This window comes from Amyelois transitella, chromosome 5, assembly GCF_032362555.1.
Source record: "Amyelois transitella isolate CPQ chromosome 5, ilAmyTran1.1, whole genome shotgun sequence".
NCBI classification, from domain to species: domain Eukaryota; kingdom Metazoa; phylum Arthropoda; class Insecta; order Lepidoptera; family Pyralidae; genus Amyelois; species Amyelois transitella.
This window is the reverse complement of record NC_083508.1, coordinates 12367615-12386962: the sequence shown is the minus strand read 5'-3', so window position 1 is coordinate 12386962 and position 19348 is coordinate 12367615. Positions and strand designations below refer to the sequence as shown.

The 19348-nt window shown below is 35.8% G+C and overlaps 1 protein-coding gene across 2 annotated transcripts in view; it reads left to right on the top strand.

The window, feature by feature from the left end:
* LOC106142273 (disintegrin and metalloproteinase domain-containing protein 22) overlaps positions 1-19348 on the top strand; it is a 421117-nt gene that overhangs the window by 45912 nt on the left and 355857 nt on the right. For both annotated transcript variants that reach the window (XM_060954904.1, XM_060954903.1), the window contains exon 2: positions 10939-10983. In XM_060954904.1, the coding sequence (XP_060810887.1) occupies positions 10939-10983 (45 nt within the window). The remainder of the gene's footprint in view (positions 1-10938; positions 10984-19348) is intronic.

Below are 19348 nucleotides of genomic sequence, written 5' to 3'. Positions count from 1 at the left end.
TCAACATGCAGTCCCATCAAACATCCTAGTTTGCTGGTGATAGGGTCGGATTCCTATGTCGCTCACTGTACAATGGAGGCTGTCCGCTACAAATGACGTCTCCTATAACGGTCTGCCGTGCAATATACTGACCTATTTTCTTTACTATAAGGTTCAGGCTTATTTTACTGTATGTTATATAGACCTAGACGAACGTATCTTGATCAAATTAAGGACGTCCTGGTAAAGGGTCAGGTCAAAAGTACCCGAAACCGTTGAGCTTGCATGAAGAGAGTTATGAATGAGGATGAAGCGAAGGAAGTATGGAGAGATCGTGGCAAGTAAAAAGAGGTAGTCTCTGCCTACCCCTCCGGGGCGTGATTTTATGTATGTATGTTATATAGCTTTAACCAACTACAAAAAAGGAGGATATCTATCTATTTATTTATTTATTTGCTAGCTGTTGCCCGCAACTCCGTTTGCGTGTTAGTGGAAAAACGAAGGTTAAGGTTATTGAATTTATAAAATTCTATAATGTCTATTAGTCTGTAATGGTTATGGATTAGGTGTTCCAAATATTCGATTTTTATACGCCAACAGAAAATGCTCCTCAGGTTAAACAACTGTTTAGACGTTTTTTATATATATTTCTTATAGTTGATCTGCCGTGTGGTTCCCGGCACCAATACAAAAAAGAATAGGACCACTCCATCTCTTTCCCATGGATGTCGTAAAAGCCGACTAAGGGGTAGGCTTATAAACTTGGGATTCTTCTTTTAGGCGATGGGCTAGCAACCTGTCACTATTTGAATCTCAATCCTATCTTAAGCCAAATAGCTGAACGTGGCCTATCAGTCTTTACAAGACTGTAGGCTCTGTCTACCCCGCAAGGGATATAGACGTGATTATATGTATGTATGTATGTAGTTAATTTGAGTTCTTATGGTTCGACAAAGCTCGGTAAGTATTTCTTCATCGTAACAAATTATATATTTTTTAAATAAACACAATGTACCTACTGATCATCCGATATTGAATAAAAAAAAAAACGCTAATAAACGATACATTTTTTACGATTCCACGACAGCACAGTTTTACCGCCCCCCTCAGGACGCGTCCTGGCAGCTTTATGTATCGTCGATTTGCTTATGAACCCACAGGAGTCCCTGAAAGCCTTGCGGCCGAACCCTTGTAAACCGGTTGTAAAATAATCCAGTTTACGATTCCGATACCAGGAACTGTACAGAACACGTACTAGTAATAATATACTAAACATAAGTGGTGTATTTAACCGGCCTTAAAAAAGGTGTTTCTCAATAAGATGAGGTTTTTTTTTCTTATATTGCATGGTTATGTGTGGTTCCCGGCACAAATACAAGAAATAATAGGACCACTCCACCTCTTTTCCATGGATGTCGTGAAAGGCGACTAAGGGATAGGCTAACAAACTTGGGATTCTTTGTTGGGCGATGGGCTGGCAACCTGTCATTGTTTGAATATCAATTCTATCATTGAGCCAAATAGCTGAACGTGGCCATTCGGTCTTTTTAAGACTGTTGGTTGCATGATTATTAACATCTCACCGTTTAACTTTAAATTAATTTAGAATAATAACTATATTGTTTCAAAGTATAGTTCCGTAGTTGGTTCCATGTAAAATGAATTTAATTCTCTTTAAAAAAAAATATGGCTCCTTATACCGTTTCATTTTAGGAGTCGCTGTGCCAATTCTCGTACGTATGGCAAAATCTAAACATACATTCACTCTTCTTACCCTATGGGGTAGGTAGAGTATCTTTCCATTTGCGGAGGCATTTGTATAGGAGTGGAGACTCCTATACATCTTTTGATTCATCTATAATTTTCAAGCAAGTTCGTCGGTTTAGGTTACCTTTTGATCTGACCTTTAGTGTTGAACTTTTCACATCTCCAATTTACACTTCCCTCATCGACATGAATTTCCTCATTAATAAAACAAGTAGATATTATATTATTAAAATTAACTAAAATGTAACATCGCCCAAACAAGAGTTTTCGTAAAACACCCAAGCCACCACGAAAATACAACGTGTAATTTTAACGTATTCTCTCGGAGTCAAACCTGGGCTTATTAAAATTAAGCTGATATTTCTAAACTTGAAATGGGTTGCCTAAACGACAGTTCGGATACGTAACTTTATAAAACCCATTAAAGGACCAAGGAATGTGTGGCTCGAAGGCCCAATTTGCAAAATAAAATGGGAGAAATAAGCCGGTGGGACAGTGGTGTTCAAAGTGTACTCATTTAAGATTTAAAAAAAAAACTTGTAATTTTATTTATATTTATTTTAATACAGAAGTTATTTTATTTTAACTAGTATATGTCATTGCATTTCTTGTTGAAAAATCTTGTAAAAAAATGTGAAGAGAAAGGTTACAGACTTATTGTATTGTTACGGATTATTCTTTTTAGGGATGGGCAAAGAACTTGTGATAATCTCAATTCTTATTGTTAAGTCATTACTCTGCAATAATGCACGTGTAATATGGCAAATAATGTCACATAAACTTATGAAAAAGTATGGTAATTTAATAATAAAATTTGACACTAGGAGAGCTTTCGACAATTCATATGATTATTAAACTTATCAACAGTCTATTGGGAAAACTAACAGAAAACGTATATTGTAGTAGTTAGAACTGATATGCAATAAATGAATTGAAATTGTCTGAATGTGCAGGTTTCCTTACAATGTTTGCCTCACAAACAACAAGTTATGTACTAACACAGAAAATATATATTACAAGGCGTTCTGTGTGGTTCTGTTGTTGAATTATCGCTTCTGAACCGATAAGTCGGGTTCAATTCCCGGTCAGGTTATGACGGATAAATCATTTTGAATATTTATTATAAAAACTGACATTTGAGTTTGTATTTCATAACACTAGGACTTTTTGGCAAGTTCAATCTGTGTAATTTATAACTTATATATTTAGTATAATTGTAGTGGAACTCGAACTCATAACCTATTTTTTTTCAATAGTATTAAAAATAAATTGCAAGGAAATATCTACCAGTATTTCCTTTATAAAACTCATTCGGAAAATTGCGTTTCAAAAGGAGTCACGAAAGTTTGAGAACCGCTGCTGAAGAGTGAAGTTTTAATCCATTATGTATGTGATAGATTTTCTTCGTAATTCATGTAGCCATTTCGGATAATCTCCGAAAATGTTTTAAGTATTCAGAGATGCAAGAATATGAATCTCTCACATTACGATATAATGTATGTTATGTTGTCGTGTTTTTTTTTATAAATATGTTTCTTCGCGTTATATTTGTACTTATTTCGTATGGTTTTTGGAATTGAAATACTTTTTTAGTAGGTTTAGAACCGGTTATGTTTTACGGATGGCAAGCCCGGACCATCAACAGCTTTAGGTTTGCTTTAAAATTTGGCAGAGCCTTATTAATAAATCTCTCTCTCTGTTTCTCTCTCTCTCTCTTGTCTTTACGCGACACTATCCTGTATTTAACTTGGAAAATGTGTTTTTTGTTTGTACCCACTTAATGCTAGAAGCTTTTGACATCTTCATAAATTAAGAACACAGATTTTAAAGGAATGTGCTATTCCCGTTGGTAGATACGTGTGGTTCCTGGCACCAGTAAAAAAAAAGAATAAGACCACTCTGTCTTTTTCCCATGGATGTCGTAAAAGGCGACTAAGTGATAGGCTTTTAAACTTGGTATTCTTCTTTTAGGCGATGGGCTAGTAACCTGTCACTATTTGAATCTCAATTTTATCTTCAAGCCAAATTTTACCTTCAGCTGAGCGTGGCTTATCCGTCTTTTCAAGACTGTTGGCTTTGTCTTCACCGCAAGGGATATAGACGTGATTATATGTATATATGCTATTCCCGTTTAAAATTACGCGGGCGGAGCTACAGGCAACAGCTAGTATGAAATAACTATGACGTCGTAATCGGGCACGTACAAAAGCACAAGAGTAACACGTTGGAACTTGTTCTCACATTCTGAGTCTCCTGATACCACAGACCGCGCAACATTTAGAAGCGGCGCTGTACAGCACAGGTGGCTGCCGCGGCATGCATTTAAATCGAACATTACTCTGTATCCGGTCATAACCGGTGCCAGCCGGTTCTACGTGTAGCTAATAACGATGCAAGGAAATAGTTTCAAGGTGTTACTGCTGAATTGAATTAGTGCGATCTTCAATATTGTAACATTAAGAGGAACAGTTAATCACTACATAGTATAAAACAAAGTCGCTATTTTAGTCTGTTAGTCTGTATGCTTAAATCTTTAAAATTACGCAACGGATTTTGTTGCGGTTTTTTGTAACAGGTAGAGTGATTCAAGGGGAAGGTTTTTATGTATAAAAACATTTATAATTTTGCACCCGTACGAAGCCGGGGCGGGTCGCTAGTTATTAATAATAGCTGGTTGTTCTTGCCGGCTCTGGTATAATTATTTGTCGTACATGGAATTGTGATTTTTAGGTCGAGATGGTAATATAAAAGGTTAATTAATTAACATTTACACGCGTCTAATCGATGAAAAGTTGTATTGCATTATTTTTTTTTTACTTTGTTCAGCGTTACAGTCAAATTTGACTTAAACATAACAATGACTGCCTCTGTGGCGCAGCGGTAGTACGCTTGTATATGACACCGGAGGTCCCGGGTTCGAATCCCGGTCAGGGCATGATGAGAAACGGGCTTTCTCTGTTTGGTCTGGGTCTTGGATGTTTATCTATCTAAGTATTTATTATAAAATATAGTATCGTTGAGTTAGTATCTCGTAACAAAAGTCTCGAACTTACTTCGAGGCTAACTCAATCTGTGTAATTTGTCCCGTATATATTTATTTATTTAATGGTACTGTTCACAATAAATACAATTTGTCTATCATGACTGCGTATAACACTACTTTACATGCTATATCTCATCAACATATTGTAATTATAACACACACACACACACACAAAATAAGCCTCGTCTTCCCGCCGTCAGGTGACAGCTTCCGTTCTGCGATGACGCCTCATTGACGTCACTTCCGGCGCAATTTAGATTTTGATAAAGTCCCCGTGTTAGGGAGGCTGTCTACAAGATAAGTATTAAACCATGATTGATGTCAAAACTTTTTATTTGTTCGTAAAGTGATTTCCCATTTCGCGCCGTCGACGGTGTAATGAGAAAAATTATATTCTATTAATATAATATAATTTTTAGATTTAACTGTGAATCTATGATACGTTTTAAGACAATACTTGAAAAATAATAACTTGAGGTGGACAAGAAATTTTATATTAAACAATTGTTGTCATGTCTTATTTTAATTAGCGTTTTCTTTTGTTTTAAAAGCAATTGTAATAATGAGTTTTTGATTTTAACGAATTGGTTATATTATCGACAAAAAAATGGTATATTTAATATTATTTAAATTTCGTATAATAACCAACTTAACTATATCATATTTAGTTATACGGATTTTATAATAAATATTGAAAAATATGAACATCCAATACTCAGTACAATGAGAAAAAGTAATTTATCCTTCATAACCTTTTATTATAGGATAAACATACATACATATAGTCACGTCTATATCGCTCGTGGGGTAAATAGTGCCAGAACAATCTTGAAAATATACGTTTAGTCGTTTGGCTTAATGATAGAATTGAGATTCAAATAGTCACAGCCCATCGCCTAAAAGAATAACCCCAAGTTTATGAGCCCGTCCCTTCATCACCTTTTACGATATCCGTGCGAAACAGATGGAGTGGTTCTATTATTTTTTTTATATTGGCACCGGGAACTACACGGCACTAAACAAACGCGGCAATAAAAAAATATAAGGACTACTTACAAAGGTCGGCAGCAGTTATTAAAATATACGAACAAAGTGAGTATGTACGAGTGTACGAGTATACGAGTGTGTCACGACCCTTCCCACTCGTAACTCACCCACATTAGAGGTATACGTTAAAGTTGCTCTTTGAACGACTATGGCGGCAAGCGATCTGGAAAATTAAAATGGCGACCGCGAACTAACCAGATTTTTTTTTCATATTAATGTATTTTTTTTTTCGATACGAGCAAGTATTATGTATGTATGTATGATGAAAAGTGAGCTTATTATCTTCAGAAAAAAAGAGGTGTGTTATTAGTTCTATCTGGAGTAAAAGTTGTTTTTCGTTGTTGGTTGACTGGTAGATAATGCTATTAGCATTAATTCAACCTATTGTACCTTTGAGGCTCAATAAAGTTTTAAATACATACATATGATCACGGCTGTATCCCTTGCGGTGTAGACATCTTTATCCTACTAATATTACGTACTTATAAATGCGAAAGTTTGTGAGTATGTCAAGATGTCAGTATGGATGTTTGTTACTCTTTCACGCAAAAACTACTGAACCGATTACGATGAAATTTGGTATGTAGGTAGCTGAAGACATAGAATAACATATAGGCTACTTTTTATCCCGGAGATCCCGTGGGATTGATAGGGTTTTCATGCGGACGAAGTCGCGGGCAGCCTCTAGTAATTTACATAATTTAATGTAAGACGATTTAAGATGTCTTGTCCATCCCGTCTCGTGACCTCCGTCGACCTTTGGAGTTTAGTTTTCAAACAAGATTCGTAGAAGTTGTTTTGACAATACAAATTCAATCTTCACTGATACTTTTGAGTTTGGGAAATTCTTGTTGTTATTATTTTATCCCACTACAGGATTAAAATTTCCTTCTATTCCTTATTTAAATAGGTTTACTTAAATAAGGAAGTGAACTTCATTCTCGAGAAAATTTCTCACAATAATAGTTATAAATACACACATACATATAATCACGTATATAACCCTTTACGTATATAAACGTTGTTATGCATGTTCAGATAAAAATTGTCAAGTTCAATAGATTAAATCGGTTGGATTGTATATTGAACGTTGAATTATTAAGTGCTGGTCCAAGTTCTGCCACATTCGATAAATTTTTTCTCAAAGTTTTTCTGTCTGTATGTGGGTCAAGTGAAGTCTAGTCTAGCTGGATGTCAGCCTGCCTGCAGCACAGTCTAGCCATGTAATTTTTAAGCTGTTTCATTTAACTTTGAGCTAAGTTTATGTGGAGTTCACGTTTGTTAGTTGGACGAGAGTTGTAAAGTTGAAGGAATTGTTAAGTTAATATTAAATTGTTATTCATGAAAGACTTGGAAATTAATTAATTGAAATAAGAATTAAAATTGTTGATTTAAACATAATATCATCTTTTTTTTAAATATTGTTAAAAGTTACTTAACTGTAATGGCTTTGGGTTGTTGACAGTTTTCAAATATAAAATTTAAAAAAAATATTGTCTTTTAAAAAATATATATGATGTTAACTCATTGGTTTCTGGCACCAATTGAAAATAGGATTACTCCATTTCTTTCCCATGGATGTAGGAAAAGGGGACCAAGGGATAGGCATATAAACCTGGGATTCTTTTAGGCGATGGGATAGCAACTTGCCGCTATTTGAATTTCAATTCTATTATTAAGCCAAACAGCTGAACGTGGCCTTTCAGTCTTTTCAACACTTTTGGCTCTGTTCACCCCGCAAGATATATTAATGTGATTATATGTATGTATGTAAACTCATTAAGGAGTTATGACATAATTCATATGTGTTTCTAAAACTTGAAGATTTTTCATCAAATTTCGTGACTAGTTTTTGCGCGGCGCTTAGCTTCCGTGGAAATTTCTTGATAAAAAGTAGCCTATGTTTGTTTTACACTACTATTATATCTGTGTACCGAATATCATTAAAATCTGTTCAAAAGATTTTGAGTTTATTCGTTACAAACATAAATAATGGTTGACTGGAAGAGTTCCCTAAATGGGATAAGTCCGCCTTTGTATATTTTGTCTTACAAATTAACTGTTTTTTTGTTGTTCTTTCGTATGTACAATAAATATATTATTAGAAACATATAAACAAACAAAAAAAAAATCCTAACATAAATCCCGCACGTGCGTCTATTATCGGCCTCACACACACACACACACACTTAAACAAAGTGTATGTGTGTGTGTATTGTATTGTGTGTGTTGTTTGTGTGAACCTATTATTGTATAGACCTACGTCTATATCTGCGTTCTCGCGGATTCTCGCCCGTGTAGCCTAGGCACAGATATGGATAACTAACTAGATTCAGCTATATATGTTATACATACATATCATCACGTCTATATCCCTTACGGGGTTGACAGAGCCGACTGTCTTGAAAAGACTGAAAGGCCACGTTCAGCTGTTTGGATTTTTGATAGAATTGAGATTCAAATAGTGACAGGTTGCTAGCCCATCGCCTAAAGGAAGAATCCCAAGTTTATAAACCAAATACTTAGACGCCTTTTACGACATCCGTGGGGAAGAGATGGAGTAGTCCTATTCTTTTTTCTATTGGTGCTGGGAACCACACATATACATGTTATTAAGTAAGTAATATATATATGTGCCGTGTAGTTTCCAGTACTTTAGAATAGAACCACTCCAGTTTTTCCCCATGTTTGTCGTAAATGGCGACTAAGGTATAGGCTCATACAATTGTGATTGCTCTTGTAGGCGATGCGCTAGAAAACTGTCGCTATTTGAATCGGGATCTCGCTGTTGAACTGCTGATGCATTCATCAAGATAAGTAGCTCGTTATCACTTGATGGATCACGTGTCTATAGTTAAACCCACGAACTCTTTTAACTTGTGAAACTAGTCCAAATAAAATTTGTCTTTATACTATATAACTTTTAATATCTCAATCTATCTGTCTTAATTTTTTCGTCGTCCGATGAAAATGCTGCAGTGTAGTTTGTTCCGCCGCTTCTTCAACACATGCGCTTTGGATACGGTAGTAGTTATAATTAGATTTAAGTGATGTGACGTCAATAAGTGATACCTTGTATCCAATTTTGAAAAGAAACATATTCTCTACGTTTCAATAAAACGCCACACGGTGTATCTAGCGCGATCTATGTCTGTGAGCGTGAGTATGTGTGGTCCCAGTTGTGTGTTATATGTGTGTGTGTGTGTGTGTGTGTGTGTTACCGCGGATTGTGGAGTGCCGTTTGAGGTATCCACCGGCTGATGGATTGTTTTCCTACCTACTTCGTATGCGATGCGGAGTCGACTGCGATTCGCTTTTTATCATTAACTAGTTGTTGCCCATGACTTCGCTCTCTAAAATGAACTCCCTGAAATGAAATGTATCTCAATATAAACCACTTGGGGATTTTCAAGGCTAGAGTGAATAGGCATTATATTTGAGCTTGCGTTCACTCATCTTTCTTACCACCAAGCCGATTAAAGTCAAACGCACTCAAAACTTTTATATAAAAAATAAAATGCCGTTGATTACCGTTCCTGTGGGCATTTCGGGAAATCCTCTTTTAATGCACCCCTTAGTTACAGTCAAAGACACTACATGCCAAATTTAAAATTTGTAGACTGTATCTCAGAATCATTTATAATAATAGCCCTATATCTTACCCAAGTCTAATAGCTATACAACAAAAGAGTGTCATTCGAATCCGTTCATGAGTTTCGGAGACTTGCGTATGCATACAAACAGACAATTTAAAAAAAAAATTCAATCACTGTTATTTCTTCACCGTTATAAATACATACATAAAATCACGCCTCTTTCCCGGAGGGGTAGGCAGAGACTACCTCTTTCCACTTGCCACGATCTCTGCATACTTCCTTCGCTTCATCTACATTCATAACTCTCTTCATGCAAGCTCGGCGGTTTCGGGTACTTTTGACCTGAATTATAAATATATCTTTTTAAATATATCCAATGTACAGACACATTTTCTGTTACTGTTATATATGTATATTGATTTAACGATCCGATGTTGTTCTGTGTGTTTCACGATTTTTAATGGTTTCAGAGAATTTGATATCAAAGGAAAACTGGTGGATTTCTAACGATGTTTTAAGAGATGATTTGCAGAGCTGGTAGGCTTTTTGTAAAGATATTTTTTTTACTGAGTAACATTTGTTTTGTTTTATAAAAAAGAAGTCGGTGGATGAGCGAGTAAAAGTATTCGAATGAAAAGCGTGATGCCAAGGCTCAAATCCCACCATTACTATAAATATTTATAACATCACATATAATCACGTCTTTATGTCTTGCGGGGTAGACAGAGCCTACAGCCGTCAAAGATTGAAAGGCTCAGCTGTTTGGCTTTATGATAGAATTGAGATTCAAATAGTGACAGGTTGCTGGCCCATCGCTTAAAGAGGAATCACACGGCACTTATGGCATTAATGATATGTAACAAATGCTTCTTAAGTTGAAATGTAATGAACATGCAAGCAACTGAAGAATTAACCCATACCAAAATTTACTAACAAACCTATCTGAATGTGGAATATTTATGACATTCGAATGTTAACGTGATTCACTGCAAATTTATGTATGAGTGTGTATTGAATGCGAAAATTAAGCGTGCTGTATTGTTTTCGATGTCATTTTTGGTTACCGTTGTGGAAATCATAACTCGGGATAGCCAATTAAAATGTCGGCTGTAAAGAGATGTTACCTTTTGCACGAGTGAACTAAAAAGGGGGATAATTGGCATGAATAAGCAAAATGTTAATTTGATCACTATTTTAATTGAACCGTACGTACATATGCACAGTCACGTTTGTACTATTGCGGGTTAGACAAAGCCGTTAATGTCAAAAAAGACTGGAAAGCCACGTTAAATTGTTTGATGAGATTGAGATTCAAATAGTGACAGGTTGCTAGCCCATCGCCTAAAAAAGAATCCCAAGTTGGTAAGCCTATCCCTTAGTCGCCTTTTACAACATCCATGGGAAAGAAATGGAGTGGTCCTATTCTTTTTTTGTATTGGTGCCGGGAACCACACGGCACACGAGAATTTTATATATATATAATATATATATATTTTTTTGTTTCAGATTCATGTCATGCTCTGATTTCATACGCTATGCTACTAGAAACACGTAAGTATTAAATAATATCACTAGCTTTTACCCGAACCTTCGCTCGCGTGTATAAAGCGCCATTTACAAAAGAATACAGGTTTTTCAGAAATTCCACGGGATCTATAGTCTTTACCGGGATGAAAGTACCCCCATGCCCTTCTTAAGACTCAGTTATATACATGCAAAATTTCAAGAAGATAGGTTTAGTGCTATATACTATATTTTGTAATAAATATTTATATAGATAAACATCCCAGACCCAGGCCAATCTGAAAAAGTTCTTTTCTCATCATGCGCTGGCCGGAATTCGAACCCGGGACCTCCGGTGCCACAGATAAGCGTACTGCGGCGCCACAGAGACCGTCGATAGTTACAATTGCTAATTGTAGAAGTCAGTTATGAAAAAAAGACAATAAATTTGAGTTTCTTCTTAAGGCGATAAGTAGTAAGTTGTAGTAGTAGTAGTTATATGTCGCTAGTAACATGTCATTATGTGAACATCAAGCCGAGCTAAGCGAACCCTTTTAGTCTTTTCGAGACTTTTCGGTTCTGTCTACCCCGCAAGAGATATAGACGTGATAATATGTATGTATGAAAGTTTCAACCGCCGAGCTTGCATGAAGAGAGTTATGAATGTAGATGAAGCAAAGGAAATATGCAGAGATCGTGGCAAGTGGAAAGAGGTAGTCTCTGCCTACCCCTCCGGGAAAGAGGCGTGATTTTATGTATGTATGTATGAAAGTTTAAATTAACAAATTTATACATAAAGTTTTATAAACAATCAATTTGAAATGACTTACATTGCACAATTTATAGTCAACAAATCGCAGTTAAGAAGAATCTGTCACCGTAAGACAATTACTCATAACTTTGCTATCGATTAACCGACTTATAATTTATACATCGACGCCCGTCATCCCTGGCCAATCAATTTGTCCCCGGGGCCGAATGTACAGTCAACCGCATATCAAGTTCACCATGGAGCTCTATAGCGCGGGTAATAGAGGTGGACTCTGCAATGAATTTGGGTAGGTAGATGTGCTGCATGTACTTAGACTTGCCGAAAGCGATTAAGGGAACTAGTAAGCCGCAGATTAAGGTACCAGTTTGATAGACTACCGGGAGTAGGTCAAGAGGGAGTTATTATATTCACACTGCCTTTTATCCGTAGCTTCGCTCGCGTGAATTTAGTGCCAATTACAAAAAGTGACGTATTTAGCGCTAGCTACAAAGGAATGTACACGTTTTTCGCAAATTTATCTATGATGAAAAGTACCCAGTGACTCTGTCCATCCCGTAAGGGATATAGACGTGATTATATTTATGTATTTATGATATTAGTTATTATTTATGATTTTTTGGATTGTAACCTTTGTACTTCAGAAATTTCCTAAACATAAAATGATACCGCTCATTCTGTTGCGAGAATCATTATTTTAATTCTTCATTGTGAACCTCTCAATCCACTGGAGGGGTCTACGAACGTCAACAACATTCAAAATTCATCTAAAAATAGCAGATCTCTTTTTAGTATCGATATAAATAAGACATGAATTGTCAGGCACAGATGTAGATCGAGCTAGATACTGCCTCTACAACGATATGTAGGTATGACAACTAAATGTGCGATCTTTAGCTCAATCTTTAGCTTTTCAGCTCAAAACGACAATAATCAAGGTATTAATAGCTTGTTATTTACAGTTAATAAATCTTTTAAATCGACGCACAAATATAGACAAATCTTTTTTTTATTTACAAAAATAGCCCCGAAGAATAGTTTGAAACGGTATAACTCTTTCAACCAAATTATTTAATTACATTCTACTCAACATAGCATCAAAATGATCGAAACATAATAAAGATATATTTAAATCGAGATTCGACGGCCACTCTTTATAAATGCCGAATTTAACTGTTTTGGAAAGAGGTGTACAAAGTTATTCTTTTAACATGTTTAGACACCCGCGGTGTCTAACTCAAGCTATGTCTATGGTGGCTGTCAGCTTCGTATGCAAAGGATCCCATGAACATTTATCTTACAGCGTGTCGTAAAAAAAGTTTACGTGCTTTATATATTGAGACCAGTCTTATGGGAAAGCCATTACAATTATCGTCGGCTTAGGCTCCCGTTTCAACCGAGTTTAAAGATGAAGGGTCTCATTCGTTGCTACCTTTCTTTTAAATAGTTTTTTTTTTACTTTACAATAGTACCACTCTATATGTTTCCTATGGATGTCGTAAAAGGCGACTAAGAAAAAGGCTTATAAACTTCACACAGTCAGTCTGTGCACAGTCTACAGTCATTGCAGAAGAAGCGGTAACAAACTGCACTGCAGCATTATCTTCAACAACGTCAATTTCACACATATCCAAATTTAGAATAGAAAATTGTCATTTCCATTATAAAGCCATGTATAGCTTGCTAGCTAAACATGGCCTTCAGTCTTTTCAAGACTGGTGGCTCTGTCTTCCCCGTAAGTAGATTCTACATCATCCATACGCTATCCTTAACTTTCTATGCTAACATAATAAACGAAATGGTGTGTTTGTCTATCAGATCTTTCTTACCAAACTTCATAAAATTACACACATATTTTTAAAAGTAAGTAAGTAAGTAAATGCTATATTTGTTCAATAAAGGAGTACATTACAAAAGTAATTACCGGAAACGACATATGATATCTATAATCGTGGAAAAATTTACAGTTTCCGTTAAAAGAAAAAAGTTTGCCGTGTGGTTCCCGGCACCAATACAAAAAAGATTAGGATCACTCCATCTTTTTCCCATGGATGTCGTAAAGGCGACTAAGGGATAGGCTTACAAACTTGGTATTCTTTTTTAGGCGATGGGCTAGCAACCTGTCACTATTTGAATCTCAATTCTATCGTTAAGGCAAATAGCTGAACGTGGCTATTCAGTCTTTTCAAAACTGTTGGCTCTGTCTACCCTTCAAGGGATATAGACGTGACCATATGTATGCATGTATGTTCCGTGAAAATACAATGTAAGCAAGAAAAGCCGCGAGAAAAAGCAAGCTACGATATATTTCCGGTGTATTGTATTCACCACTTGATTTGAGTGGAGTGCATGCATCCTTCAAGAAATGGCTTTTGTGGGTTTAAAAGACATTTATATGGATAAGAAAAGGTGAATTTCTAAAGTGATCGTATACTGTCAGAAGCGTGTAGAAAACTGACACTCAGTATCAATACATACATACACATACATATCATCACGTCTATATCCCTTACGGGGTAGACAGAGCCAACAGTCTTGGAAAGACTGAAAGGCCACGTTCAGCTATTTGGCTTAATGATAGAATTGAGATTCAAATAGTGACAGGTTGCTAGCCTGTCGCCTAAAAAAGAATCCCAAGTTTGTAAGCCTATCCCTTAGTCGCCTTTTACGACATCCATGGGAGAGAGATGGAGTGGTCCTATTCTTTTTATTTTTTTATTTTTATTGGTGCCGGGAACCACACGGCACTATATGTAGTCAACACGCCACGATGAATTTGACAAAGTAGAATGGACCATAGATATAGAATTAAATATATACGGGACAAATTACACAGATTGAGTTATCATCGAAGTAAGTTCGAGACTTGTGTTACGAGATACTAACTCAACGATACTATATTTTATAATTAATTCAAGTTCAAATTTCTAAATTTTTATTCATTATTATAGGATACTTCATATCGCTTAATAATTGTCAAAAAGTCGTATATAGATAAACATCCAAGACCCGGGCCAATCAGAAATAGTTTTTTTCTCATCATACCCTAATTATAATTATGATAACTATTAATATTAGAATTGTGAATGTGTGTTTGTTTGTCTGCCTTTCACGTTAAAACTTCGGAATCGGTTTCAATAAAATTTAAAATTTACATGTTTACACGCATATAGTTAGTACGAGTATGAAGATATAGTTTTGTGCAAAACTCGCAAATAAGTTTATTTGTTTGTTTGTACCTTCTTCACGGGTTATCTACTAAATTTACCTTTTTGAAATATCACGTGTTAGTAATTAAGAGTCTAGAAAAGGAGATAGGGTATCTTTTGTCCCAGTAAAAACTAAAGTTCCCGTGGAATTTGCCAAAAACCTGTATCCATTTATAGGAGACTAGAGGCCGCCTGCGACTTCTTCCGCGTGGAATCAATCCCGTAGGAACTACGGGATAAAAAGCCTATATGTTATTCTGGGTCTTCAGCTACCTACATAGCAAATTTCATTGTAATCGGTTTAGTAGTTTTTGCGTGAAAGAGTAACAAACATCCAAACTAACATCCTCACAAACTTCTGCATTTATAATATTAGTAAGATGAAAATTTTGTCGCTTTTTTGTATATGGCGCTTAATTCACGCGGCCGAAGCTGCGGGTAAAAGTTAATACAATATAAATACAAAAACTTGACTATACAATCGAAAAATTTAATATTCAAATGTTTATCTTTGCAATTTCAAGGGAGCCTCTCCACAATATATCAAGTGAGCTTTATTCCAACGCAATAGAGTCTTCAATTGAACTGGAACCAAGCTTTGCCGCCATGCGTGATGATTGATTGCCACTTCTTACTCATCAAAGGCATAATAAACAAATTTCGCGGCGAAATATTTAAAGAAAACCCGAGGACGCGTTACTTGAAGCCGACGAAAATCCCGCGAATAAAATATAGTGTGTACAGAAGTAGATACTTGTATGTAGTCAAAACGCCACGATGAATTTGACAAAGTAGAATGGACCATAGATATAGAATTAAATATATACGGCACAAATTACACAGATTGAGTTAGCCTCGAAGTAAGTTCTTGTGTTACGAGATACTAACTCAACGATACTATAATTTTATAATAAATACTGATATAGATAAATATCCAAGAAGCAGGCCAATGAGAAAAAGTTCTTTTCTCATCATGCCCTGGCCGGGATTCGAACCCGGGACCTCCGGTGTCACAGACAAGTGTACTACCGCTGCGCCGCAGAGGCCATCTTGGGAATTGGACCGACCGTTTCGTGGAAATGATTATGATTAAGGGAGAACAATTCTTCTTCAATGCCATTTTGATATTTAATTCTCGATTCCGTCATGGAGCCATATTATAGCTGATTGTGGCCTTTCAGTATTTTCCGAGACTGTTGGCTCTGTCTACCTCGCAAGGGATATAGACGTGTCTATATACATATGTATGTACGAATGAATTATTTAAGAAACTCCTTACCAATCGTTTTAAAGAATGTACCTTGTTTAATAGGTAATTATTTTTTACTATTTTATAAGATTAATTCTTCTTTTAGGCGATGGGCCAGCAGCTGAACGTGACCTGTCAGTCTTTTCAAGACTTTTGGCTTTGTCTACCCCGCAAGAGATATAGATTATATATAAATATGTATGTATAAGATTAACAATTGCCACAACTTACTAAATGTATACTAAAGGTTGTAGTATATTTATTTATTTATTCAGTTCACCAACAGTCGAAACAACAGTAAATACAGAGATTATACTCGTACATACAATAAGGTTCGTTCTAATTGCTCGACTAGTTACAGGCAAACCCAGCATGCTATGGGGAACAATCCGTGTTTAATTTTAATTCTTTCTGATAATGTTAAGTGAGTATCTATCTACCTTATTGTTAGTATAAAGTTTATTGTGATGCAAATAGAAACAATTTCAATGTTTTGAATGGCAAAAGACTAAAATAATAAGGTAACAATATTAACCTATAAGTACATAAAATAAGAGTACAATACATAAAAATTAGTCATTCAAGCAACTTAAAAGGTTGTAGTTCTATAGTTTCGCTATTTTCCAACTCGATACGGTGCAATCAAGAGTTTGGTGTTTCGTCGAAGGAGCCGGAGCGGCGCCGGCGCGCTCACCTGTGCACGCGCAAACATTTCGACGTTCATTAGGTGTTTGCTTTGCTTGTAAAAATTTCCATTTGTTTGCGTTTGTTTTTTAAAAATAGAAAATATTTATGTAATCTCTTTCGAAAAGTCCCCGACTAATATTTTCTATGCGAATGTATGTTTGTTTGTTGTCTATTTTTTTAGGCGTTATCTACTGAACTGATATTCTTGAAATTTTGCGTATGTATATAAATAATCAGGAGTCTGTAGAAGGTTAAAGAGATGTAAATAGTGACAGGTTACTAGTCCATCTCCTAAAACAAGAATCCCAAGTTTATCAGAAAGCAAAAATGCCGGAACCACACGGCACTCTTACGTACCTAACTAGAATATTTATAAATTTTTTGACCAGACATTATTATGAAAATATGCAGGGATCGTGGCAAGAGGAAAGATGTAGTCTCTGCCTACCTCCACGGGTAAGAGGCGTGATTGTAGGTACATATTGTAGTTACATACATACATACGTCACGTCTATATCCCTCGTGGGGTAAACAGAGCCAACAGTCTTGAAAAGACTAATAGGCAACGTTCAGCTGTTTGGCCTAATGATAGAATTGAGATTCAAATAGTGACAGGTTGTTAGCCCATCACCTAAAGAAAGAATCTTCAGTTTATAAGCCTATCTCTAAGTCGCCTTTTACGACATCCACGGGAACGAGATGGAAGGTTCCTATTCTTTTTTTTATTAGTCCGGAAACCATACGGCACTTGTTATAGGCATATTGTAGTTTGATGACGTAATTGCGATTCAGATTTAGAAGAATCTCAAATTTAGCAGCCATTCCTCGATCGACTTTTACGATAAAGAAGAAAGAAGGGAAGCAAATGGTATTTGGAATTTTGCTTAGACACTTGGTATTTTCTTTGGTAGCATACTGATATATATAAAGAATATTTTTTTTGATAATATACTGCACTATTGTATCTGTGCTTTTGTAAACACATAACATATTTTTTCGTCTTGAAGTAATTAAAATGTTATTAATTCAGCAACATTTAAACATGGCTGACTATTTTCAGTCTTACTAAAGATAATTTCTTAAAATACTCTGTTGAAATTTGTGCGAATAATTTGAGATTCTAATTGAAGCCACTTGCCTGGAATAATATTAAAGTCTTTGTGTAGTTCAAAAGATTTGTTAAGTTTAATTTTATTAAAAAATAGACATTGTGCTTCTGAAATTAACCTTATACATTAACTAGCTATTGAACGCAGTTTCGTCTGCGAGAATAAAACGCCATTTACAAAAAATATACATACATATGGTCACGTCTATATCCCTTGCGGGGTAGACAGAGTCAACAGTTTTTAAAAGACTGAAAGGCCACGTTCAGCTGTTTGGCTTCTTGATAGAATTGCGATTCAAATAGTGGCAGGTGGCTAGCCCATCGCCTAAAGGAAGAATCCCAAGTTTATAAACCAATCCCTTAGTCGCCTTTCACGACATCCGTGGGAAAGAGATGAAGTAGTCCTATTCTTTTTTTCTATTGGTGCCGGGAACCACACGGCACTTCACTTAATAACATGAAAATAATCTTGTTAGAAAGTCATAATTACTTGTCCGCAAAATTTACAGGACCCATTCCGTACATCCAACCGCATATCAAGTTGTACCTGCATGGAACTCTGTGCTGTGGTAATAGAGGCGAATTTTCAATGAATTTGAACAGGTTTATATGTCGTTGTCTGTACACGGCTTGTGGATCTCGCGAAATTATACCCTTTCAGCTTTTTAATAGATTTGTGCGGTTTTACGCTCGCTCGCTCCTCTCAATTATGTTTTAATTTTATTTGTGGACTGTGTATTCGTGTCAAGGTTTCCAGATTAAATTTGATCCGTGTGGTTCCTGGCAGTTCTAGTTCCTTCAGAATAGGACCAATCCGTTTTGTTACCATTGATGTTGTAAATGACTAAGGAAATAAGCACATTCTTCTTAATCTGTTTAATTTGTCCAAAATAAAATTGCTATACATACATACATACATGTAATCACGTCTATATCCCTGACGGTGAAAACAGAGACAAAAGTCTTGAAAAGAATGTAGGCCACGTTCAGCTGTTTGGTTTAATGATTGAATTGAGATTCAAATTGAATAGTGACAGGGCCCATCGCCTAAAAGAAGAATTCCCGGTTTGTAAGCCTTCCCCTGAGTCGCCTTTTACGACATCCATTGGAACGGGATGGAGTGGTCCAATTCTTTTTTTATAGTGCCGGGAACCACACGGCGCCTGTTTTAAATATCCATTTGATAAACTCATTATACGGGGAAAGGGGTGCCGGGGATAATATATGTGTTTACGTTTTGTTAAAATGTTCTGTTTTGTTTATCTAACTTGTAATAAACGTGAATAATAACTTGTGAGCATGCTAACTCATGATTTATATAATTTATATTATTATGAACAGTGAAGTAGCAAGATAGGTTTGAAGGAACAACTTTATTTCTTTCTGTTTAA